The sequence below is a fragment of the Diorhabda sublineata genome, chromosome 3 (genome assembly GCF_026230105.1).
Source record: "Diorhabda sublineata isolate icDioSubl1.1 chromosome 3, icDioSubl1.1, whole genome shotgun sequence".
NCBI lineage: Eukaryota > Metazoa > Arthropoda > Insecta > Coleoptera > Chrysomelidae > Diorhabda > Diorhabda sublineata.
Window position 1 is genome coordinate 27,090,196 of NC_079476.1, and position 26,291 is coordinate 27,116,486.

The 26,291-nt window shown below is 33.8% G+C and overlaps 1 protein-coding gene across 4 annotated transcripts; it reads left to right on the forward strand.

Annotated features, from left to right (window-relative positions):
* Positions 1–290: 290 nt before the first annotated feature.
* On the forward strand, positions 291–25,149 carry LOC130441291 (protein NDRG3). 4 transcript variants are annotated; one of them, XM_056774900.1, is made up of 9 exons: positions 291–414; positions 1,247–1,507; positions 2,679–2,753; positions 10,560–10,759; positions 11,755–11,875; positions 11,928–12,216; positions 12,279–12,545; positions 14,438–14,522; positions 16,435–16,532. In XM_056774900.1, exons 2-9 carry the CDS (start codon positions 1,269–1,271, stop codon positions 16,464–16,466), a joined length of 1,308 nt encoding a protein of 435 aa, XP_056630878.1. In that variant the 5' UTR covers positions 291–414; positions 1,247–1,268; the 3' UTR covers positions 16,467–16,532. The 4 variants fall into 4 exon arrangements, with proteins under 4 accessions (XP_056630878.1, XP_056630875.1, XP_056630876.1 ...); XM_056774897.1 differs by lacking the exon at positions 16,435–16,532 and adding an exon at positions 20,931–25,149 and having other exon boundaries at positions 312–414; XM_056774898.1 differs by lacking the exons at positions 2,679–2,753; positions 16,435–16,532 and adding an exon at positions 20,931–25,149 and having other exon boundaries at positions 322–414.
* Positions 25,150–26,291: the final 1,142 nt, after the last annotated feature.

Consider the following 26,291-nt stretch of genomic DNA (forward strand, 5'->3'; position numbering starts at 1 on the left):
CGCTGTTGATGATTCCAAGCGGTCTATGATCAATAATTCTCTTGCAGCTCATAGTCACAAATCATAAGCGACTCGTTTATTATCAATATAATCACTAAAAAGCTTCTAATAAATGAATAATTTTTTAATTAACATAAAAGTATTATTTATTTCAAAAGATTCTCTATTTATTCTAAGTATTTTTTGTACTTATATATTTTTAATTATAAAAAAATATTAAAACGCCAATAGGATACGTTTATGTGTTGGAATAGCTTTGATTACTTGGATCACGTGGTATATAATCAACCAATAAGACCGAGTTAAGCATTGAGTTACAACAGTTTATAAGGATACGTCACTATAAGATCTTGTTGAAGTTTATATTTATCGTGTTACTATTTGTTAATAATAAATACCATTATACTTAATAAGGTAAGTGCCAATTTGTTTATATTAATGCGGAAAAAGCGAGGACGTTGTATTTAGCTAAATTTTTGAGGGTGTTGTCATTTTCTAATACTGAAGTAATCGATATCCAAATCTTGGATATAACAAAGATTTTTTAAAAACTTATAATACAAAACATTTTTATCAATGTATATAATCGAGATTAATGCATTAAGGAAGTGTCGTATTGAATCCAAATGATTTTTTTAAACATTTGTTCATTATCACAGCATGTCACTTCTTATTTATTGTTTGTAATATGTGCTTTTTTTTGCTTTAATGTGCATGTTTTACAAGTTGGGTCTAGTTTTACGTAACTCAAATGTCAAACGGGGTTGGTTAGACGTGAGGTGAATTCCCAAAGCAAATTTTAAACTACAATTCACCACCCAAGGTTTTTTAACCAATCAATAATAATAGTTAGATGGCAGTTCAACTAAAACTAATTGTATTCACGGAAATATTTATTGATTTTCATGAGATAAAATCATGAATTCGAAATCGAGTCATGAAAGACAAAGAAATTATGTATAAATTGACAAGAATACGATTTCCGAAGCGCTAGGATGCCATTTTGTAAATCGACCCAAAATAATTAGAAAATGGGGAATGAAAGTTTTCGATATCTCGCTTCGTTTTCGAGATATCGATACTTGAAATCGAAGAAACTTAATCATCTGTTCTATAAAGTGATTTCAGGTATCGATACCTCGAAAACGAATCGAGATATGGAAAAATCTAGCGGCTTGATTAAACTAGATCCAACTTTGCCTGTCTGATATCGAATGAACTTTTGATGTGATGGTATCATACTCAGAAAGCAGCGAAGAGGAAGCGACATGCCCATCGGCAGTCTGACGAGCACTTACCGTTCATTGACCGGTTCGAATGCCGTTTACCGGTCCACCACGGTCGTGCCGTCCGGTTCCGGAACGCAACCGCCGGTCAAGTCCGGCGCGGTGGCCGGCGGTCTGCTATATGGGTTCAGGAGAGCTCTTAATTTCGTTTCGGGAACTGCCGAATCGAATGGAAACAGCGAGGTACTACTCAGAGATAGCGAAAAAACGAAATTAACAAGGTAAGTGTATTATCACTTCAATGTTAACTGTTAACTGGTCCAAATATACGTGCATGCTTTTATGATTAAATGATTATAATGCGACTAACACCCAAAGATCCTTTTTATCTCTACTACTCCCCGTATAATCAACGATTTTGAGTGTAATATCATTTGTTATATAATAGGTGGAATGAAAAGTTAAAATAGGCTTCAACTTCTCATAAAAAGATCTGTATAGCGAACATCTCCTTGAGATTTTATAATCTGAGAACTGAAAAAACTCGCTGTAGTACAAATCTGGGTAATTCGAGGGATGCGGAAGGTACCGTTTTTCTGAAAACGCTTTAGCTTTTTGACAAAATTGGCGAATCGTCACTAATAGAATCATTACTAGATTTTAGGGAGAAAATTATTTCGGTTCGAATCCAAAGCTGCTTTTCCAAACAGTCCTTATTGTAATGTTAAAAATTTATACCAAATTTTAACACTGGTTCCAAATTTTCAACACCAACTTTTCCATTGTTGAAAAATCTTTGATCACAAAGCCATTTTTTCAAATCTTAGCGAAATGCGGACGACGTCATGACCTTGCCTGCAGATCTTTGCCTTTTTTGGAGCCTGGTCTTTCTTTTCAGTCCATTGTTACGGGCGTGAAGTGATGGACTCACGTTTCGTCTTCAAATTTGAAACATATGCTGTATAGACAGTGGTAGTTTTCAAACAATTAACGCCATCTCTAGGTCAGGCCAGATACTTCTGGGACCCAAATTACATAGTAATCATAGACGTGGAACTAACCTCAAAATATTTTTGTCTATAGAAAAAATTAATATTGAAAATAGTGTTTTGTTGAAAAACCAATAAATATCAACAAATTCAAAATCATAATTTTGGATATTTTTATAACATTCCAACAGAATTATAAGGTAAGTCAAATACGTAGCAAAAAGCATGTCTGCCATTTGTTTTGTCTTTATTATTATTATTATTTTTGACAATTTTCTTTAACGAAATATTCTAAATACAAACAAAAACGACTACAAACTATTTGCATGTGAACGTTTCGTCATTATTTATGTCTTTCAGTTACAAAACATTAAGTGAAATAGTTTATAGACTCGTTGTTTTGTTTTTCAATAGTTTTTGCATTAAATTTCGTAGTTGACGTACTGGATTTTGTTTGTTTTAGGACTGATAGTGCTAACACAAACACAAACAGAAAAATGCCCTCTTCCGGATTAGCTGAAGAGGCAGCCCTTTTGGGGTAAGAAACACATGGACACATCAGCTTAAATCATTTTTTTTTAGAAATATTTTTTTCAATAGTTTAGTCTAGATATTATAACAGATTTTGGCGAATGGAATTTGTGAAGTAATTTTTTTAATTTTTAATTTCAGCTTGTTGGTAGTTTTTGTTGTTTTTTTACACTGTTTTATAATAAATGTCAAATCAATCGAAATACGAATAAAAACATACGTTTTCCCCCTTATTATCAATGATTACTTACCAATAATTGAAAAATTATTTGAAAAGCATTTTTTTTACAACAGCGTTCGATTTTATTAACGTTCATATCATCGTTATCAACAAACATGTAGAAATTGCGATCAGTTTCGATATTTTTGTACCTCAACAGCGAATATATTCTTAATGTAAACAGAAACGATTTAGGAAAGGCTCGCTTTAGATTCTATCAGTACTATAATATAAATATCAAATATTATCACTTTTTTTTGGTTTTTTGATTATGATACGTGTGTAAGAGATATAAAGACAAAAATATCGCGCGTAAAACCAACCACAATAACACGAAATAAAAATTATAAAGTAATGTGCATACAAGTAACAAGATCTGCAGTTAACATGGCAACGGAAGGAAGTAGAAAGCTCAATAGCTCAAAAACTACAATCAGACAAGGAGGCCCAAAAAAATGACAGCGCTCAGACGGCCATAACCAATAATAAAATGGGAGATACTAGGAAGAAATGAAAAAGTTTACGAAAACAGCGCAGAATGCATAAAATGTCGCATTTCAGCGTCTTCATAGGCGTTAAAGATCTCAATGGTTAGGAGGAAGCGATGCAATGAAATGGTTACGTCCAAATATGTCCAGAATACATTTTGAAACTAGAGACACCAGGGAGAAGACGTCGAAGACGACAGACTCCAAGAGAAAGCGATTTTTGGTTGTGGAAATTTGTCTGAAATTTACGAAAATATCAGAATGCAATGAAACGATTACGTCCAAATATGACCAGCACACACACTGCAACGAAAGACACCAGGGAGAAGACGTCGAAGACGATAGACTTCAAGAGAAAGCGATTTTTGGTTGTGGAAATTTGTCTGAAATTCACGAAAATATCAGAATGCAATGAAACGATTACGTCCAAATATGACCAGAACACACACTGCAACGAAAGACACCAGGGAGAAGACGTCGAAGACGACAGACTCCAAGAGGAAGCGATTTTTGGTTGTGGAAATTCGTCTGAAATTCATGAAAACATAAAGTAGAATGTAATGAAACGATTACGTTCAAATATGACCAGCACACACACTGCAACGAAAGACACCAGGGAGAAGACGTCGAAGGCGATAGACTTCAAGAGAAAGCGATTTTTGGTTGTGGAAATTTGTCTGAAATTCACGAAAATATCAGAATGCAATGAAACGATTACGTCCAAATATGACCAGAACACACACTGCAACGAAAGACACCAGGGAGAAGACGTCGAAGACGACAGACTCCAAGAGGAAGCGATTTTTGGTTGTGGAAATTCGTCTGAAATTCATGAAAACATAAAGTAGAATGTAATGAAACGATTACGTTCAAATATGACCAGCACACACACTGCAACGAAAGACACCAGGGAGAAGACGTCGAAGGCGATAGACTTCAAGAGAAAGCGATTTTTGGTTGTGGAAATTTGTCTGAAATTCACGAAAATATCAGAATGCAATGAAACGATTACGTCCAAATATGACCAGAACACACACTGCAACGAAAGACACCAGGGAGAAGACGTCGAAGACGACAGACTCCAAGAGGAAGCGATTTTTGGTTGTGGAAATTCGTCTGAAATTCATGAAAACATAAAGTAGAATGTAATGAAACGATTACGTCCAAATATGACCAGCACACACACTGCAACGAAAGACACCAGGGAGAAGACGTCGAAGACGACAGACTCCAAGAGGAAGCGATTTTTGGTTGTGGAAATTCGTCTGAAATTCATGAAAACATAAAGTAGAATGTAATGAAACGATTACGTTCAAATATGACCAGCACACACACTGCAACGAAAGACACCAGGGAGAAGACGTCGAAGGCGATAGACTTCAAGAGAAAGCGATTTTTGGTTGTGGAAATTTGTCTGAAATTCACGAAAATATCAGAATGCAATGAAACGATTACGTCCAAATATGACCAGAACACACACTGCAACGAAAGACACCAGGGAGAAGACGTCGAAGACGACAGACTCCAAGAGGAAGCGATTTTTGGTTGTGGAAATTCGTCTGAAATTCATGAAAACATAAAGTAGAATGTAATGAAACGATTACGTCCAAATATGACCAGCACACACACTGCAACGAAAGACACCAGGGAGAAGACGTCGAAGACGACAGACTCCAAGAGGAAGCGATTTTTGGTTGTGGAAATTCGTCTGAAATTCATGAAAACATAAAGTAGAATGTAATGAAACGATTACGTTCAAATATGACCAGCACACACACTGCAACGAAAGACACCAGGGAGAAGACGTCGAAGGCGATAGACTTCAAGAGAAAGCGATTTTTGGTTGTGGAAATTTGTCTGAAATTCACGAAAATATCAGAATGCAATGAAACGATTACGTCCAAATATGACCAGAACACACACTGCAACGAAAGACACCAGGGAGAAGACGTCGAAGACGACAGACTCCAAGAGGAAGCGATTTTTGGTTGTGGAAATTCGTCTGAAATTCATGAAAACATAAAGTAGAATGTAATGAAACGATTACGTTCAAATATGACCAGCACACACACTGCAACGAAAGACACCAGGGAGAAGACGTCGAAGGCGATAGACTTCAAGAGAAAGCGATTTTTGGTTGTGGAAATTTGTCTGAAATTCACGAAAATATCAGAATGCAATGAAACGATTACGTCCAAATATGACCAGAACACACACTGCAACGAAAGACACCAGGGAGAAGACGTCGAAGACGACAGACTCCAAGAGGAAGCGATTTTTGGTTGTGGAAATTCGTCTGAAATTCATGAAAACATAAAGTAGAATGTAATGAAACGATTACGTTCAAATATGACCAGCACACACACTGCAACGAAAGACACCAGGGAGAAGACGTCGAAGACGACAGACTTCAAGAGAAAGCGATTTTTGGTTGTGGAAATTTGTCTGAAATTCACGAAAATATCAGAATGCAATGGAACGACTACGTCCAAATATGACCAGAACACACACTTCAACGAAAGACACCAGGGAGAAGACGTCGAAGACGACAGACTCCAAGAGAAAGCGATTTTTGGTTGTGGAAATTTGTCTGAAATTCACGAAAATATCAGAATGCAATGGAACGACTACGTCCAAATATGACCAGAACACACACTTCAACGAAAGACACCAGGGAGAAGACGTCGAAGACGACAGACTCCAAGAGAAAGCGATTTTTGGTTGTGGAAATTTGTCTGAAATTCACGAAAATATCAGAATGCAATGGAACGACTACGTCCAAATATGACCAGAACACACACTTCAACGAAAGACACCAGGGAGAAGACGTCGAAGACGACAGACTCCAAGAGAAAGCGATTTTTGGTTGTGGAAATTCGTCTGAAATTCATGAAAACATAAAGTAGAATGTAATGAAACGATTACGTTCAAATATGACCAGCACACACACTGCAACGAAAGACACCAGGGAGAAGACGTCGAAGACGATAGACTTCAAGAGAAAGCGATTTTTGGTTGTGGAAATTTGTCTGAAATTGACGTAAACATCAGAATGCATAGGAAACCGGCAAATGAGAAAAAGAAAACTTTTGGTTAGGATAAATTTTGATATGGAGTTAAGCCAGATTAAATCTACTTAAAAAGTAGAATTAAATATGGTTGAAATATATGACCTGAAGGTGATAATATAGTTTTCGAAACGCGGTTTGTTATTTGTGTATATAAAACATTCAAAGCATCAAAATAAATAACGCTACCTAAGATTCAGATGAATATATAATTTTTATTTATTTATTTTTTTCTAAGTTTATTAAATCTGTCACACAACTCATCAAAATCGACCTCAGTACGATTTTTTTTCAGACTTTCTAAACTAGGTATAGAAGGAAATTCAGGTAAAACGTCAATATCTTCGTCCGGTACGACTGGCAATTCTAGAAAATTATCTTCTCCAATATTATCACTAATTTCATCTTTAACCACTGAAGGCAACGTTAAAAAATCTTTATATTCGTTAATAGCTGAATCTAAATTATCCCTTTCTGTTGAAAAAAGTAACATAATTAGATTTTTTTTCTCTTTTGATGATGTTTTATCTTCGGATGTAGATTTAGTTTTATCTTTCGATCCAGACGGTGTGTGTAGCGAATTAGTTTTATTTTCGACGTCATAATTAGCATTAGGAGATGAATTGTTGAGTAAATCATTCGAACTATCGAAAGGTTTCGGTTGCAAAGGCGAAAACGGCAAATCGTACCTTTTCAATTTAGCTAACCTTAACTCTTCACTTTTATCTGACGCCGGCTTCAAATCCGAAACGTCGTAAATAATATCGTTGAATTCGAAAGGATATTCTGGCATTTCGTAAGATTGAACCGCTCCCACTTTATTATTATTCAAAGCTAATAGTTTTTTTTCGATTTCTTTCGGTATATCTAAAGTGACTTCGTCATCGTCATCTGTAAGATCCGACGTTTGAATATGGGTACTACTAGATGTTCCAAATGGAAAGATAGAACTGAAATGTACCAGAGGAGTGTGTGTTAAAGTTTGAGTATTCGAAAATTTTAAATCTGCAGTATTATCGAGAGGTTCGTAATTAACGTTATAATTTTTAGCTATTTGAACCATGTATTCTTCAACGCGTAATTTCGATGGAGCCGGCGCGGATAATTTGTTTCTTAAACTTTCACTGATAGTCGCGACGTTACCTTCTGCGCAAGCCTCGGCATATTCACTACCGTATTTACATCTCAAAATATTTGAAATAATTTTGAATTCGTATACATCGTGAGTAAGACGCGGCGCTACCCAGATGATACTTGAAACTGCTTCTGCTATACACTCCTCCAACTGTTTGTTGTTGACTATCAGAGAAAATTGAGATAATAATAAATCGCAATACATCTCGACGTATTCCAAAGCGTCCACGTATAGATCTTCGGCTATAATATGCTCGACTTTGAATCTCGCTTTTTGGAATTTTCCGGTTGAAATTAGATCTGCAATCTCTTTTCTAGTTTTCTGTACATACTCGGAATGTTTTCTTTGTAAAAGTTTCAATTTGATTATCGCTAATCTCAGATGGGCTTTTAATTTCGTGTAATTAGGAACGAACATGTACATGCTATGTATACAAAAATACGTGAAATTTTTTGGGTTTTAGTTACATGACTAATGAATCACATGTTTATTGACGTATGTGTCATAATAACCTCGAGCAGTTTACGTCAAAATATTAACAATGATTGACATAGTTTTTAACGAGATATCTGACGAGTTGTCAAAATCAACTAATGCAAATTTGAAAATGGCCGCCGTGGGATAAACAAAAGTTTCTACGTGATTTGTGAAGTTATTTAATATTTCCAGTTCTGTTGCAAAAACAGTTGCTACTGGAAAATTGTGCAGGATTCTAACAATCTAATGAAAAGAGTTGATTTACCACCCAAAACTTTGAGATTGTACCTTCAGTTGCATCAGTTTGTAACCTAAAAAGTACTCATGTTTGATAAACTTTAACGCTACGGTGGAAATTAATGTCTACCGTAATTTGAGAAAAGAAAAAAATAAATACAATTGTTCTAGATTAATTCCATTGAAACATATCTAAAAAGTATCTATGGAGTCCATAAAATAATACAAAACAACTCTAACTACGGAAGAAACCCAAGAAAAGCCAAGACGGATACGTAGGAGAATTGTTTATCCCACGGCAGCCATGTTTATCCTTCGGCTATCATGTTTATCAAAAAATCAAATAAAGTTGACAAAAATTTTCAACAAAAATATCTCACCTTTACTTTATACGATCAGTTCAGCTTTTACTTAAGAGAGGAAGTCGTTGATTTATTTTGGATAGTGAGGTTACATGGAATAGTCCTGATATTGGGAAAATTTAATTCTGCAGAGCTGGGATTGTTATGAACCGATAGGACTCCTGTTAGTATTTGTAGATTGTTCTCTACTCTGGTTATAGTTTACCAACAGAGTCTTTGCTTTTCTCAGATCCTGTAGGTTGTCCCAATAATTGCTTTGAGTCTTATCTACCTCCTTTTCCAATGCTTTTTCTATATTTTTGTAGCTGATTCTACAGTGTACAGATCCAATGAAGGGTCTTGCCTTACTCGTTCAATTTTCCTACAGAATACCAGCTTGGATTTTATAATATTGAAGCTTAAAGCTCTAATAGCTCCTTGGCTATTGGACAGGATGATGATGCTTGGTATATTGCCAAGACTTTCAGAGTGTTTGGTTCTGGTCCCATAGCCTCCTATTCCAGTTCTAGACTTTTTCTAGGTATGTCCCAGGTTTGATCATTATTTAGAGACGGTTTTTCTGTGGTTGTTACGTTTTTAAACATTCTAAGTGATTTAGTGCGAGATTTAGAATCACAACTAGGCGAGCGGACCACCCCCAAAAAGTCACTTAGAAAACGAAAAACCGACCAACTTCGTTCTAGTCGCTAAAAACCATTGATTTTTATATTTTCGAGGGTGCTGAATACAAATATGTCATTTATTTTTCTCCAAAATTGGGGAACATGGGCAAAATCGAGTTTTGAATGGATGAATTCGTGATTTTTTCTGTTCTACTCGCTGTATTTTGGCGAATAATGAGTATTTTTTCATGAAATTTTTTTGGCATACCCTTGAACCAATCCAAAAAGTAAATAAATACATCCGAATCCCCCCAAAAACTTTTCGGCTGTATAGAAAATTCCGGAAAAATTTTCTTAGGCTCTCCCGACTTTGTGCATACGATTGACAAAGTTGAGTGAGGAACTTTACTACTTCTGAATGCATGGTACTAAAATTATTGATGTGAATAAGTTTTTGGAAAAGTCTCAGATTTTAATATATAGAAGAAAAAAAGACACAGCGATTTCAAGATGCGTTACGACGATGTAAATCCAAATCCAAAACAAGAAGAACGAAGGCGTAGGTACGGATGTGGCGATAATAAAATTGATATCTCTGGAAATCGTCCACTAAACGACTTGAAGAAAGTACTTTCAAATAATGAAAATAAATGGAACCTTACTAAATTTATTTGTGAATACTTGAAAGAACATTTGCCTCAATGCAAAATTATGGCTGGTGGTAATAAAAAAGTGTGTCTAGCTGGTGGGCTAGAACCAAGAGAAAGTACATTTATTGTTGTTGAGAAATATACCTACATCGACGATTCATTTTTTCCAGATTTTCGACTTGAAACGCGATTTTGACCATGTTCCCTCAACTTTGGGAAAAACGGTTTTTAGCGACTGGAACGCGATTGGTCGGTACATGAAAAAAAATAGGGGTGATCCGCTCGCCTATTCTAGAGCAGCCCTAAACCACTGCCCCATGTGTGATAATTGGCCGTGTATATTGACAGTAGGATGTTTAGGTTTTTAGTTCCTTTCCTTACAAAAGATAAACTTTCCTTTGAAGTACTGTAAAAATCGGTCTTCCCTGTTACTTCTAGAGAAGTTCAATGCCTTTCAAATGAAAAACGAAGATGTCAAAAGTCGAAATTACTGAGATAATAATTTAAAAAGATTTTTAATCATGTGTATAGTCGAAAATTTTACTTGACTTTTCTGTTTTTTTATATCTTGTAGTACTATGCCTTCCGATAGCATGGACGATATCGAATTGAAAAATATCCAATTGCAATTTCCTACAGCGAGATCATTATCCAGAGACGATTCTTCCGTAATGGAAGAAATCGTGGAAACCGATCGTGGAAATGTTGTTGTTGCGGTGCAAGGTTCTAGGACTAAACCAGCCATTTTGACTTACCACGATCTGGGATTAAACTGTAAGTTCAATTAAGGTTATCATCCATATTTTCCGCAACAATTTCTATTAATTTTTTTGTTGAATCTAACTTTGTGTATAAAACAGTTGTTTACACAGCCTAATATCGTTCAAAACTTGTTCTTTGACGGCTACTGTCGAAATTTCAGCCGATTTGGACTCGGGAGCTTTGTTCTGTAAGCAGATTTGTTAAAAATATATTTAATGGGTTTCTACAAAATCAATTTTGGAATAATCACACATCCAGGTGCCCCGAAAACGATTTCCAAGTATATACTAACAAAAATTCTTTTCAATGTACGTGAGATGTTTGAAAGAATGGGCATTTCAAAAGGGGTCTTAACCAGAAAGCTGTCGGCGATGGATGCACACTTCGGACAACAAGTGCAACATTGAGATTACTTCAGAATCATGTTGAGTGCTGTTTAAGAGTTTCTGCGTCGATTTAATGAAATATGGAACCACTAGTACAAACCAGAAATCAAAGAACCAGTGGACTTTATCTGATCCTGAAGACGGGAAGGTAATTCCGCGGAATTATAAGGTGTGATCTACATTTTTTTTGTCTATATGAGAACAAAATAGTTGCAGAGCTCTACCAATAAGAAAAAAATTTTCCATTTGACAAAAAAGTGCTCTTCCACCACGATAACGTATTGACACATACCTCTAACCTCGTCCTTTTGGCGGAATTAGACTACGAACTGCAGCTTCATCCACCGCATTCTGCACATTTAGCCTCGTGCTACTTCTTTTTATTTTGGCAGCTTTTGAACTCCATACACGAAGAGGTGTGATTCTCATTTGTTTCTTAGAAAGATAACTGCAGGTGCGAGTTACTGAGATTCCATCTTGATGGTCGATATGATGATAAGAGCCTCAATTTTTTTGGTGATTATGTGGAAATAGGAAAGGATTAGAAATTATTTTGTTGTACTTGGATCGAGGGGTAGGAAAATGTTGTGCCGTGGATGAAAATTGTGCCGTTTCTTTCAGATGTTTCAAATTTCCAAGCTTTTTTCAATTACATCGATATGAGGGCGTTGCTGGAAAATTTCTGCGTCTACCACATCAATGCTCCCGGGCAAGAAGAAGGTGCCCGTACACTTCCCGAAGAGTAAGTAATTAAGTTGTTTATACAAGGTTTGTACGAAAAATTGTCTTTTCAGTTATATTTACCCTTCAATGGACGAATTAGCGAACCAAATTTGTTACGTAATGACCCATTTCGGTTTGAAACAATTCATAGGCTTCGGTGTCGGTGCTGGCGCTAACATCTTGTGCAGATACGCCCTAAATCACCCCGAACACGTTTCGGCTTTGTGTTTGGTAAATTGCGTGAGCACTCAAGCGGGTTGGATCGAATGGGGTTATCAAAAACTCAATACTAGACATTTACGTTCGAAAGGGATGACGCAAGGTGTGTTGGATTATCTGATGTGGCATCATTTCGGCAGGGTGAATATCTATAATACCGCCAATTTCGGTTAAAAAGGTGTTATTTATTCGATTTATTACAGCAAACAGAAGAGAGGAATCACGATTTAGTTCAAGTTTATAAAAGTTATTTCGAAAGGAACGTGAATCCAACGAATTTAGCTCTCTTCATTGACAGCTACGTCAGGAGGACGGATTTAAATATATACAGAGAAATGGATCCTTTGAAAAAGAAGAATGCGAGTCTAGCGATGCCTGTTATGAATATTACGGGATCTATGAGTCCTCATATGGAAGATACGGTCACGTTTAACGGCAGACTCGATCCTACCAATTCTTCTTGGATGAAGGTGAGTCATTAATCACCAAAAAATTGTTAATAGATGGTAATATTTAATTGATTCTTGTTTTATGTCGGGCGTTATATATTTATCGATTTATTGATACCGTTTTTGGAATATATTCGCAAATTATAATCACACGACGTTAAGTTTATATCAAAAGGGTGGTTAACTCAATTTTACCCTTAGAAAAAACAGTAAAACTTTGCTCAAAACCATTTCATATGTTTTTTTTTCTTTCTCCAATCAAATTTAGACGTATTTACAAATATCTTTCGCATTCATAACATAAAATAAACTGATTTGATGTTGAGTTTCATGTGTTTATTGAGTACGAGCTTGGAATTGTTTATTACGGATTTTGAATATGTTTATTCTGAAGGTCGGAACAAGTTGCTTTTTACCCAAATTACATTGAAATATTACGTTAGTTCGACGCTGAAAAGTCAGCGAAGCCAAAATAACAAAATTATTGCGTGTTGGAAGGTCGGCAAGTCCAAAATGAACGAATTATTGCGGACTGGAAAGTCGGCGAGGCCAAAATAACTAAATTATTGCCAGTTGGAAGGTCGGCAAAGCCATAATAACCGATTTATTGCGAGTTTCAAGGTTGACGAGGCCCCAATTACCGAATTATTGCGAGCTGGACAGTCGACGAAACCAAAATAACAAAATTATTGTGTGTTGGAAGGTCGGCGAGACCAAAATAATCGATTTATTGCGAGTTGGAATGTTGGCGAGGCCAAAATAACCGATTTATTTCGAGTTGGAAGGTCGGCGAGGTCAAAATAATCGAATTATTGCGAACTGGAAAGTCGGCGAGGCCAAAATAACTAAATTATTGCGAGTTGGAAGGTCGGCAAGGCTATAATAACCGATTTATTGCGAGTTTCAAGATTGACGAGGCCAAAATTACCGAATTATTGTGAGCTGGACAGTCGACGAAGCCAAAATAACAAAATTATTGTGTGTTGCAAGGTCGGCGAGGCCAAAATAACCGATTTCTTGCAAGTTGGAAGGTTGACGAGGCCAAAATAACAAATTTGTTGCGAATTGGAAGGTCGGTGAGGCCAAAAAATCGATTTGAAACAGACTTAATACGAGTTAGAAGTTCAGCGGGGCCAAAATACCCGATTTATTGCGTGTTGGAAGGTCGTCGAGACCAAAAATTTTAATTAAAATCGAGTTAATGCAAGTTAATATAAGTTAGAAGTTCAGTGTAGCCAAAATAACTAATTTATTGCATGTTGGAAGGTTGTCGAGGTCAAAAAATTGAATTAAAATCAAGTTAATATAAGTTAGAAGTTCAGCGAGGCCAAAATAATCGAAAAATTGCATGTTGGAAGGTCGTCGACAAAATAAGTGAATTCAAATCGATTATATCGAATAAAAACTTCGGCGATGCCGAAACAACCGACTTACTGCAAGTTAGAAGTCAATGGAAGCTAAAATAGCGAAGCTACACCGAATTAGAAGGTCGGCGACACCAAAATAACAGTTTCAAAAATCCTGGACTTACGAAGCTGTTGCAAGTACAACAACGTGAACCAGATGGGTCAAACGTTTGTGCTGTTCGTAGGCTGGATTCAATTTGGAATGGTTCTAAATCCAGTTGTTTGAAAAGGAAGTTGGGAAATTAGGTGAAAGCTTTCGGTAGGTACCATGCGAATGTTTTGTGTTTATTGCTTCGGTACTCGTTCGGAAATTGTTTTATTTTTCATAATTTTGAATTATCAATCATTCGCTGACATTTATCTTTCTTATAATCACTCGTACGCGAATGAATCTTCCAAAACCGAGATCAATATTGTTCGAAGGAAAAGCTTTCGGAATCAATTTTCGCAGTTTCCGGTAGATGATTCGCCTTAATCTAAATTTCGCGATGTTGTTTTTTCCTCTAGATCTCCGACTGCGGGATGATTTTAGAAGAACAACCGGCGAAAGTTAGTGAGGCGTTTAGATTATTTCTACAGGGCGAAGGATACGGTAAGTGATTGTTACAATAAAAAAAAATAGTCTAGTTTCTCGGTAATTATCACGTTACGAAATGTGTTAATGTAGAATCGACGTTTATGGAACAAAAAAATATATATTTTGATAATTTTGCTTTCAACATTTATTTATTATGTAATCGATGATATGATAATTATGTCTAGGCTTTTTATTGCAACTTGTATACAAGCTCACTACACTGCTTCGCAATGTAGATTTAAAATAAAAAAAAATTGTCAACGAACTCCTTTTGAAAAAAAAAATGAGTAATATCTCTACACGTATATATATTTTTGCTTATTTCATATTATCGCGGCTACCCCGTTTATTTTTGAATCTAGATTTTTTTTAATCTTCGTTTCTATTATCTATTCATAAAAAATAATATGGGAAATGTTTTTCTTATGATTTTTATAATTAATTATAACTTTTGTATGTGAAAGGATTTAGTATTTAAGGCGGTTTGTACACGGAAACTTTTTGTTCTTAATAGTTTGACATTCGTCGTAAACTAAATTTAATTATTTTTTTTGCTTAATAAATAGTTTTTACAAAGTAATGCGTTTATATGAAACTAATATAAATCATATTATTCGTTAAATCGTAATTTTTTTCATACATCTTACAAGTTCATTATTAGGTTTTATTTAATCTCTGCTTAAGATTATCGAGTTGATTTTTTTGAATGATTTTCGAATATTTATCGTTTATTTCCGGTGACTTGTATAATTTATCAAAAGGTGTTTGTTAGGAATCGAAATTAATTGTAGATACGATAAATAAAACACAAAAACCATACACTGAGTTATCTATTTATTTTTACAATGTTTGCGTTGCGTTGGTTGGATATGCGCGAATGGTATGTATTGGTAAATAAATAAAAAAAAATAATTATTATGTTATCATCTTCCTCTCATCGTCGTCGTCGTTTCCGCTAATTTTTTCTCGTAAATTTTATTTTAATCACTATAAACCAACAGCTAATTCAGTGAAACTGTGTCCGAGAATTGAAACGGTCTTAGAAAAATACTGAAATGTCTAAATCAATTTTCAAACATATATTTTTCTTCAAGATTTATACGCCTTACGATAAATTGATTTAAAAACGAATAATTTGCTTTTTAATCCACTAAAATCATATATATTTATAAAAAAATTTTAATCTAATTAATTAATCTTAAATCAACCCCCCCAATTTTCCTTTTCTTTTGTCGCACGTTGATTTTACACCCGATTCGATAATCGAATATCCTGTTGATTCCTCAACACAATCAGAACATTGCAGAATAGTGCGTAATAATACAGGGTACATCCGGAAAATTATATGAAGGTTTTTTTTAACCGTATAAACAAAAAAAACTGTAAACCGACTGAGGTATGACAATGAACTAGTTTTTTGTGGTAATAGATCGTGATAAAAATCGAATGCACCAGAACATTGTAGTAGTCGGCCATTTGCTTTAACAGTTTGTCCTCTTGGTTATCCTGGAATATTTGGAGCCTCCCTCCCGTTATTTTTTACCAATTAAGTGCGTCAAAGAATGAAAAACTAACAGTGAAATGTGGAAAATCATTTAAACACGTTTACATTTTCCAAGAACGAGAAATAGATAAAAAAAACTAATGAATTTGGTAGATTTCTTTTGTTTTATTTCAATAGAAAAAAAAAACACGTTCGTAGTTATTTTTCATTTTGTATTTATAAGAATAAAACTTATGTGATTAAAAAAAATAGTTTTTCTATAACTTCAATTTTTGTGATTCAATAACAAATCGTTTATCCCAGAAGAATATTTTTTCGAAATGATGGACACAGTTTCCCTGATGATGTTCTGCTTTTATGATTGCACATACAAGCGATTGCCACATTTATTAATTATTTATTTTTTTTTCTTTTATTTTTCAGCAATACATCTCCATCGACTCAGTGTTTGTTAACCGATATGTGATATTAAACGTGTTAAATTTTTCATTATTCGTAACGATTATATTTATTGAATCTCATCTCTATTATTTTCATATCAGTTTTCATTTGATAATTTTTTTTAACAAATACCGCCATTTGGAGTTGAATTGATCGACAAAAAAACTTTTTTTTCCTGTTTTATACTGAATTTTCCCACCAATAAAACTTTTCCCGTGGACATTGATTCTAGCGGGAAAACATCCTTGGCGGAAATCTTCAGATTTATTCCTTGACTGTTAAAATATACAGTGAGCTGTAAGGTCCTTTGGTCCGATCTATAGGTTAATAGTCAAGGAATAAATCTGAAGATACCCTTCAAGGATGTTTTCCCGTTAAAATTAATTTACGCGGGAGAAGGTTTGTTGGCGGGAAAATTCAGTATAAAACAGGTAAGTCAAGTTATTAGTTTCTGGAAAAGATAACTAGTGGCAAATGTGGTAAATAGTGTATTTAATAGGACGGAAAAACCCAACAATCAATGTTGGTAGAATTTTTTGGCGGGATACGTAATTTTCTGCGACGAAAACTTTGCGACTTGCCAAACGTTTGTCGTGGGATAAAAAATCAACTTCAAACTAATCCGGAAAAGTTTCGGTTTCAGTCCATGTATATGAAGCCTTTTGGGCCCAGTTCTGTCCACTGTTGCCACATTTTCTCATCGTGATTAAATATACGAGTAGAAGGGACCTTCTAAACACTTTCTTTTCAAATTATGGAAAAATTGGACTATGGTTTTTCTGAAAAAATAAGCACGTGACTTTTTTATTGTACCTTCGTGTTTTTTTAGCCAGGCAGGTTTTCCTTGGACCTAGCAACTTAACATCGATCAGCTGCTTCATCAAAAGCTTTTTCTTTCTCGTTTTCCGTGAAATTTTTTTCAAAGTTTCCTCAACTCGATCTTGTGGGTAGACTCTATCTGGACGTGAGGCTCCTCTCATATTTTCGTGGCATATTTTAATTTAATATGGGATGAACTTGATCACTGTAATTATGATCAATCTACCTTCGTATACCTGATGAATCTGACTCCAGTGTGACCAATTACTTAAACAAAAAAAGTTCCAGATGTTTGCTTTTATATACAAATACAAGATGCTTTTATTTGAGGTTAGAAACAATACATTGGAACGTTTACTTTCGGCGCTAAATTCAAATTTCTGGAAAAGTGATTTGGTGATCAATCTCACCCCATTGGACGGTGTCGATCAATAAGATACGATTATATATTTTAAATTAATAACGTGATCGTATTTAAAACTTAATTAACGTATCGTTTGACAACAATCTGGGAAATGATTCCTTAATTTTGGCAGATGTAGTGAAGGTTTGTTGTTTTAGCCATACAAGTCGATCGTCGGAGATCTAGCTGTTTATTTCTAGAAGGTAAATCCTAAAAAAAGCGTGTGATCTCTGGCATATAAATAATTTTGGTTTTCAGTTTAGTATCTGATAATTATAGATTTTCTTCATCAATTTTCAATATTTTTGGATTTTTATAACCTCTTTGGGAACATATTTCCAATTAAAAGCGATTATTTATAGAAATATCGAAGTCACTTGGGAATAAATCGGAATTTTAAGTGGTACGTGAAAAATTTGTTCAGTTTGGTTCATAAAACTACGACAACCAACAAAATATTTTGTCAAGAATCAGTGTAGTTTCTAATATTGGTAATTATACACTTTCACGGTCACCTGGTTTTTTGGCTCTAGAAAATCGAAAAATGGATGGATTTTAATGATCTTGGTCTCAAAATGTTCCATTTTACGGCGGATTTATAAAAAAAATACGAAAATTAAAAAAAATAAATATTTTTTACAGTTTCATGACTTTAAATGCAAAAAAATGACTTTCTACATATAATCCTTCGTAACTATTTCTGACGTCGTGGAATCAAGTTCGTATATTTTTTTTCGCAATTTACATAAAAAAATGAATATTTTGAAAAAAAAAGTTTTTCTACTATTTAAGGTTTAAAACTATTAAAAACCGCAAATTCAGCCACTACCCCCGTGTTTTTCATAAATTCGTCGTAAAATAGAACATTTTGAGACCAAGATCATTAAAATCCATCCATTTTTCGATTTTCTAGAGCCAAAAAACCAGGTGACCGTGAAAGTGTATAATTTCCCAAATATTTTCTCTCGTTTTGACATATTCAAAATATTTAATTTAAAAAAAATCTTTCATTAAAACAGATTTGTTTATTCGTACTGAAAAAATAAAAATAATTTCTTTTCGTTTTCCAAATTTTGTAATTCAATAGGAAATTTTGATAGCCGCATCTTTTGTTTTTTCCTATTTATTTGACATTTTCAAAAAAAAAAAAGATTTTTGTGATAATTTTCAAAACTAACCGAACTAGATTCACCATATCTCAATTATAAACATAGAGAAAATATTAAAGATAGATTGATCGAGAAAGAAAAAACATCGATTTACCACTCTCTATCTCTCTCAACTCGCGATTCAAATCAAAACTTCCTAATCTCCATCTTTGCCGTTCCCATCTCTCGAAACTTAAACGCCATTTCGATGCAATCAGAATAGATCATAGACAAATAGAAAGTGATTAACTCTCTCTCTGCTATATCTTTATCTTTAAAATTATCTCTATGATTTTATGTCATTCAAATGTACGTTGAAAGTCAGGCCCATCTTTCATACAACGTATTTCTTCTTCTTTTCGTTTCGGATTATGGAAAGTTGCGTCAATTATTTTGATTATTAGAAACGATTATCTTTCATTTTCTTTGATGATGTCATTAAATAATCATCGCGTCATTTCCCGCATGAAATTTATAGCGTATCTTGAGCACGTATGAATGTTATGCTATTTATTTAATTTTAAATTAAACAAATTAACATATTATCCAGTAGATTATTAGAATAAATTTATATATATATACAGTATGTTCCCCTAATTAGGAAACTTTTTTATTATTAATTTTAGAAATCAAAAAATAATGATGAAAAGTTTTTAAAATTTGAAACACAATCTTCAGGTATAAAATTTTTTCAGTTTTATACGGGGTACGTCAAAAAATTTCGTTTTTGAAAAAGACTGTTGTAGGAAATGTGACTCTTGGAAGATCATTTATTTGGTTATTCATTAATCTCAATCCATTGCTGGACTTGAGCAGCCCGTAATTGAATCCTTTTGTACGACGTTCATCCAATGTCTTCTAGTACACTCCAAAATCTTCTTTGTTCAGCGTCTATCCGAAAATTAACTATTAACAATAGTATTTTTCGACAAACCCTGTATATACTTTTTTAAATCCTATTTCGACATCGATAGTATATGTCGATTCACCCTGTATGTGAAGTATGCCACAAGCGCCTGATTGCGGAGGCGTATGCTGCGGTTTGGCGTGATAAGGATCTCTGAGAATTTTTATCGAATTATCAAGGGTTCATTTTGACAAACCCCGTTTACAACTGAAAAATTTTCACATCTAATGATTTTATTTCAGTTGCAAGAACATTTTATCATTTTAAAATCAATATTAACAAATTTTACCTCTAGGAGAAAATATTGTATAATATTTGGATACTTTTTGTTTTTATTGCATTAGTACTATTTTCAAAACTAGTTTATATGTTTTTCGTACCTCGATCTATCAGTGATAAACAATTATTTTACTAATAATTTTTTGTCTTGTATCTCACAAAATTCAAATACGAAAAAATTCGTCGTTAAAGTACTTAAAATTGTTATATAATTATAATGATTCACACTCTAACCTCAAAGTTTACTTATTTTCTTTACGAAAAAACCGGTGGTATCCACTCGGCAATCATCGGAACAAAATAAACATATTTAGATCACTCTCGAAATACTAAACTAAGCACACACACCAACAGCTTACTTTGAACATTATTTTCAACTTTTTAATTTCTTAATTGATACGACCCTCGTATTATGGCCTCGTTGCTTATACACCAACATCTCGGCGAAACTTATATCAAGCGTGACAGAGTCCGGGCTGGAGGAACGCCTCTTTTTTTGGAGTTAGCTACGGTTGGAGCCCCGTTTCTTAATTGATACCACCCCTGTATAATGGTGCCTTTGCTTATATACCAACATCTCGTCGAAACTTATATCTAGCGTGAGGGTCTGGGCTCCTTTTTTGGCTGGAGCCCCGTTTATACATATTTACCCGTTAGGCAAGCACAACTAGATATTTTGTACAAACGTATACCAGAGAAAAAAAACAGGGTGCTTACAAAAAACCGTCATTTTGTATAATCTTGTATTTTTAGACGTTTGTAATAAAAAGTAAATATTGAATTGACAAAAAATTAATTAATAATGCATTTGAAGGTAAAATATTTTGAAAAATTTAAATACTCGAGAACAAAAACATATAAATGAAATTGAAATTTTTTTTATTTATCTGTTTTGTTCGATTTGAATTTTCTTATTTTGCAGTTGCTCCTCTATCTCCAACCAAAATGGCAATGTACCGTAAAGCTTCGTTAGAAGAATTGCTCAAATCGAAAATGTCCCCCACGGGGCATTGGCCGTCTAATATTATCCACATTACCGAAAACCCCATATCGGCAGTCGTCTGCTAAACTATATATAAATAAACATTTAACTGTATTGAAATTTATACGACTGCCACTATGCCTGAAAAGTTCTAAAACCGAAAAAAAAATTATTTAACGAAAATTGCCCCTCTCTTCCCCACCGCTTCATATAAAAATTATATTACGAAATAATGGACTCTAGATACGGACCTGTTTATCTATTAATCTGTGTTTATAAACATTTCCGTTATCCCTCGTAATCTAGATCAAATTATTCATATAGAAATTGTTCAATTTGGTTGTTGATGGGGAGTCGAGATTTCAAAATCAAGCAATCGATATGGTGTCATTTTTTTTGTATTTATTCGGAATTGCGATGAATTTCAGTACAGAAATTTGAATTTATATTGAAAAAAAAAGTAGACCACTGCCGCTCTTACTCTAAACAAGCACATATCTTTAGTTTAGAAATTATACAACATCTTATACTCTACCGAATGTTAACAAAAACCATAAACTCATACATCATAATTAACTGTCAATAACAAAATGGTGGAAGATCTTCATTCGATTCTCTTAATGTTTAACTATCGTTAGGTACATTCGATGAAATTATGGTGCAGTGTTGCCAAAATTATCAGATTTTCTTTGAAATTCTGTTTAAATATTTCTTCCGAGAAAAAGTTTGTTTTTTCTAAATTATAAACGTGATAACAACGATTATAACAATACAATAACATTTTTTACAAAGATATTCAATGAAATTTCCATGAGGATTGAGCGGGTCTGAGACTGGAGGATAAAGTTTCGTTTGGAAATTTCATTATTTCATAAGCCTAGATGGCGCTATAAACTATTTTCGCGAAAATACCCAATATTAACAAGTTTTTGGTCATTTGATCTAATTAAATTACGTTAACATTGTGAAATTATGTTATCTGATAATTATATTTCATTTGGCAACGCTGTTTTGCCGATTTCTAATGATTAATCTTCGAGTAACATCGAACATAAATTATAGACGCACTATCTATCGGAAGGTATCGCTTAACTACCGAAGTGTTCTATATAGTTGACTGTAGATTCCTTCTATTTGCAGTAACTAGTAGTATACTTTAAACAGAGAGGTCGCTTACGTTTGATTGAAGTTACAGTGGATTGTTAGATACAGTGGGGTCACACGAGAATGGCCGTCATACTCGACTTTAGTTCTTTTCATAATAACGTTTATAAAATCGCAATTAATACTCACAAGATGTTTAATAAAAAATTTTTCAATGGTTTAATAATATGAATACAAATTTTAGTCAGTGATAAATAAACTCAGTTTGGGTTAAATATGGCGGCCATTCTTACGTCAAAAATAATACAGTAGAAAAAATTTGTTTATAAATAATAATGGTATATACATGAGGGAAGAAATTATATAACACGATTTCTAAAAAAAAAAGATAAATAATAAAATGGATACAATTTCAAATTTTATCGATTTGAATTCTGTTACGAAAATGATGGTGTGATTTGTGGTACATCGATATCGAGGTTATTTCATATGAAATTAGAACTGAAATAGGTTAAAATAGGGTACTTGCGTGGTTTGAGAAAAAAATAGTTTATATACAACTTTTATTATAATTTTCTTAATTCTTTGATCAATATTTATAGAGAAGAAAATGATCGAAAATTCAAAAATTTTGTAGGTAGTTTAAACATTTTAGTAAGACCGCAATATTGTGTGACGCCATCATTAATCTGAAAAATGATATATAAATGGTGATTTTTGTATCGGGATGGAAAAATATCACAACTAAAACACCTGATATAGTTTTTTTATGATGCTGAAAACCTCGTGATCATCAAGCCGACTACTTTTTATTAAACCTACGACGTCACAATTAAAAAACAATGAAAATCGTTCTCTTATGTAGTTAAATATTTGGAATTTCCGCGATTTTCAATGAAAATTTTACTTACTGACTTTATTTCATATCAATAACTTGATATGAAAATTATTTTTAAGGAATGCAAGTACCCTATTGAGTATAAGGTACACGTAAATCAAAAATTGTGACAAATAAATTATTTTTCGATTGTTGAATTTATGGCTTTTGCATTAAACTATAATTAATATCGCAAGAAAGTCGAAAATAAAAAAAATCACAATCATGAATAATTGTCGAAAAGCCTAGAAATGCTATTGACATTAATTACATAGGTCTGCTTGAATAGAACGTTTTTTATTCTCATAAGTCCTAGTGCAAGCTTTGGTTGTACAGATAATAATGGAAAAACCATTTAAATTGTTAAAATAAACATTTTACTTTGATTTAAAAAAATCGTACCTAGAAACAACATGTAATTAGAAGAAACTAAAAATAACTATTTTTAGGTTAGGTTAGGTTAGGTGTTTTTAACTTTTATCGACGATTTCGCTCGCATTGAGCATGAATCAAAGTGATTGAAAGCAAATTTTGCTTAAAAATCGCTTCGACATATCTGAAACAACAAACAACGAACTCGAATTTGAAAAAAAGTTTCAGCTGCTTTCAAAAAATTTTATCGTTTTGCCGTTGTTTTCTCAGATTCTCGATTTACTCCGACTTTTGTAGCTCGAACCCGCGACGAATCTTTACGCCTCCGAGGCATTTTTAAAACAAAGTAAGAATTAAAAAACTTAACCTCAAAAATTCTAATAGTATTCACGCATTGTTTCAATACTTTAATCCAGAGATATGGAAATAAATCTTATACAAAGATCAAAATGGAGGTTCCAAGGCATCGTTAGAAATTTGGATGCGAATTCGTATCAGCTTATTTCCCCCTCCATATCTCTCCTTTAACCTGAATCTGTTCTGAACCTTCCCTCTGCTTGTATCAAATGTCAAAGGTCATTATTTTTATGAATTTATAGGTTAGTTTTTGAAAGATATAAAAGTACATTCTTCCTTATCTAACTAAATCGCAAAATTGTTGTTTCCAGGTAGTATCAAATGTTAATTTTACCTGCCAATGGAGACGTGCGTCAATTTTAATCAAAATTTACGTTGTACTTTTATTCGTTTCAAGTTTAATGCACCAGATTCGTGGATTTTCGTTTTTTAAATATAATTTTCATATTTCGAATAAACTCTTAAGTTTGCACCCGCGCTGACGTTCTCGTTGGCGTTACGTTCGACTTCCCGTTGGTTAGGCATTGGAACGCGTTTGTGTTTAAGAATCACTCTTCGTAATCAGTTTAAAGGACAAGTTATAATAAACTAAACAGATTACGAACTGTGATTTACAAACACAAACGCTAGCGATCCAACTTAGGCTCGAACGTAACACTAACGAGAGCGTTAGCGCGAGCCCGAACGTTTATAAATTGACCTTAAGAATAGTTTCGTTTGCGGTAGATATTTTGAACACATTCCAATGTATCCTGAATATCTTCTGGACGTATTCTGATCATACATTCCTTCAAGAACAATCTAAGATCGATTAGAGGTTATTTCGTGAATGAATACACATGCGCAATATTAAACATCCTTATCTATGTACGAGGATACATTGGACGTATTGAAAATACGTTCGGAATTAGAAATTTGTAATCTACAAACACACTGAATATTTTTTATTAGCACCGCGAACGCATAATTTCAAACTGCGTATGAATCTGGTGACAGAATATTTTCGGGGTATTTACCTCGAACAAAGCTATTAGGTTTGTTCCAACCCGCAAGTTTGGATTGTTCTTGGAACGTTTAAAATTTTCTGTTTTCTCTATTGCGTAAAATCAACACCGTATCACGGACGGTTTTTTGATGGGTTGGAACGAACATAGTTGCCAAACTTATGTATTTATAGCCGTCAACTCCAACAAACAACGTAAATTTTTATATTTTTCGCATATATCAACGAAATTTCTACAGAAAATGAGAGAATCTGTATGTGAAATATTCTGGATGACGCGCGTCATATTTATTTTGATAACATTAAAAAATATTTTCGCTTTTTTACTATTTATTGTATTATTCAAATAGTTTATTGAAAATGTGATGAAGAAAATGCATATTGTGCCTCACTGAGTTAATTTTAACCGAAAGCACTTTAATTTTAATAAAATTTGTTCAATAAAACTGATTTTTTTTTTCATTGAAATCCCCCAAAAATCCTACAACTATGATTACAACTATATTATGAAATTACATAATATGGCATACAAGGATAAGAATAAAATAAAAAATAATCCCTTCTATTTAGAATGCATCCCTTAAAAAACAAGAATTTTCACCACCAATCACGTGCTACAATAATATCAGTTTCTATGTCGCTTCTTCCCCGATTCATTTCTTCTTTCCTTCAACACTTCTTTTTTTGATGTTCTCTTTCATATATTTTATAGTTGGTGCCTCTTTATTCTTCTTTATCATTTTTCCTGGTCTGTTCAGTTCTGGTCGTGGTTCAACTGTTTCCTCGATCTCGGATGCCTGGTTTAGTTTAATTCGGCAGGATGTTGTGGTACGTCCTGCTCTCCTCTTCAAATCCTCTCGAAGCGGTGTCCATTATTTCTGGAATATTTTGGTCCATTAAAGGTTCGATGTGAAAGCTGGTGGAATGCATCCTGTGACCTCATTTGCAAATTACAAACCTGATCAATAGTTTTCTCGACTAGAAATGGATTGTAAGCGATCTGATTGAGTTTAATACAGCAAAGACCCAGGCTACTATTTTTACAGGTTGTAGCTCAAGATTTGGTTCTGTGTGGATAAAAAATATCAACATCACTGTAAGTTCGTTTGTTGGATGTTGAGGTTGGTAGCAATATGTCCTGGTATAGTCACCTGGCGGTTTTAGCCAAGGCATATTCACAAAAACTTCTTGTTCTTAAGAATAAAAAGTTAGATACTTCGCAGTAACTTCTAATCCTCTACGAGGTCGAGATTCGTTTATCTTTGGAATATTGCTCGCCTATGCTTACAAGCATACCCTGAGGATGTAATAGCGTTCATCCTCTGGTGCTTGCATAAGATTTTCGATAGCTATTGCAAGTATCCCCATGCTATAATTGCTTACGGTGTAATTGGGATCAGACGAAACTTTTTTTTTCATCTCCAGCTTAGATTTATTTTCAATGTCGTCTTCATGAATTTCTCGTTCTTGGTTGTCTTTTCTCTCTACATTTACATAGTTTTCCAATTATGTATTTCTTTTTCTGAAGAACAAAAAAACGTCATTTTCTTCTTTGCTTGTGTTATTTTTATTATTTTTATGTTATTAT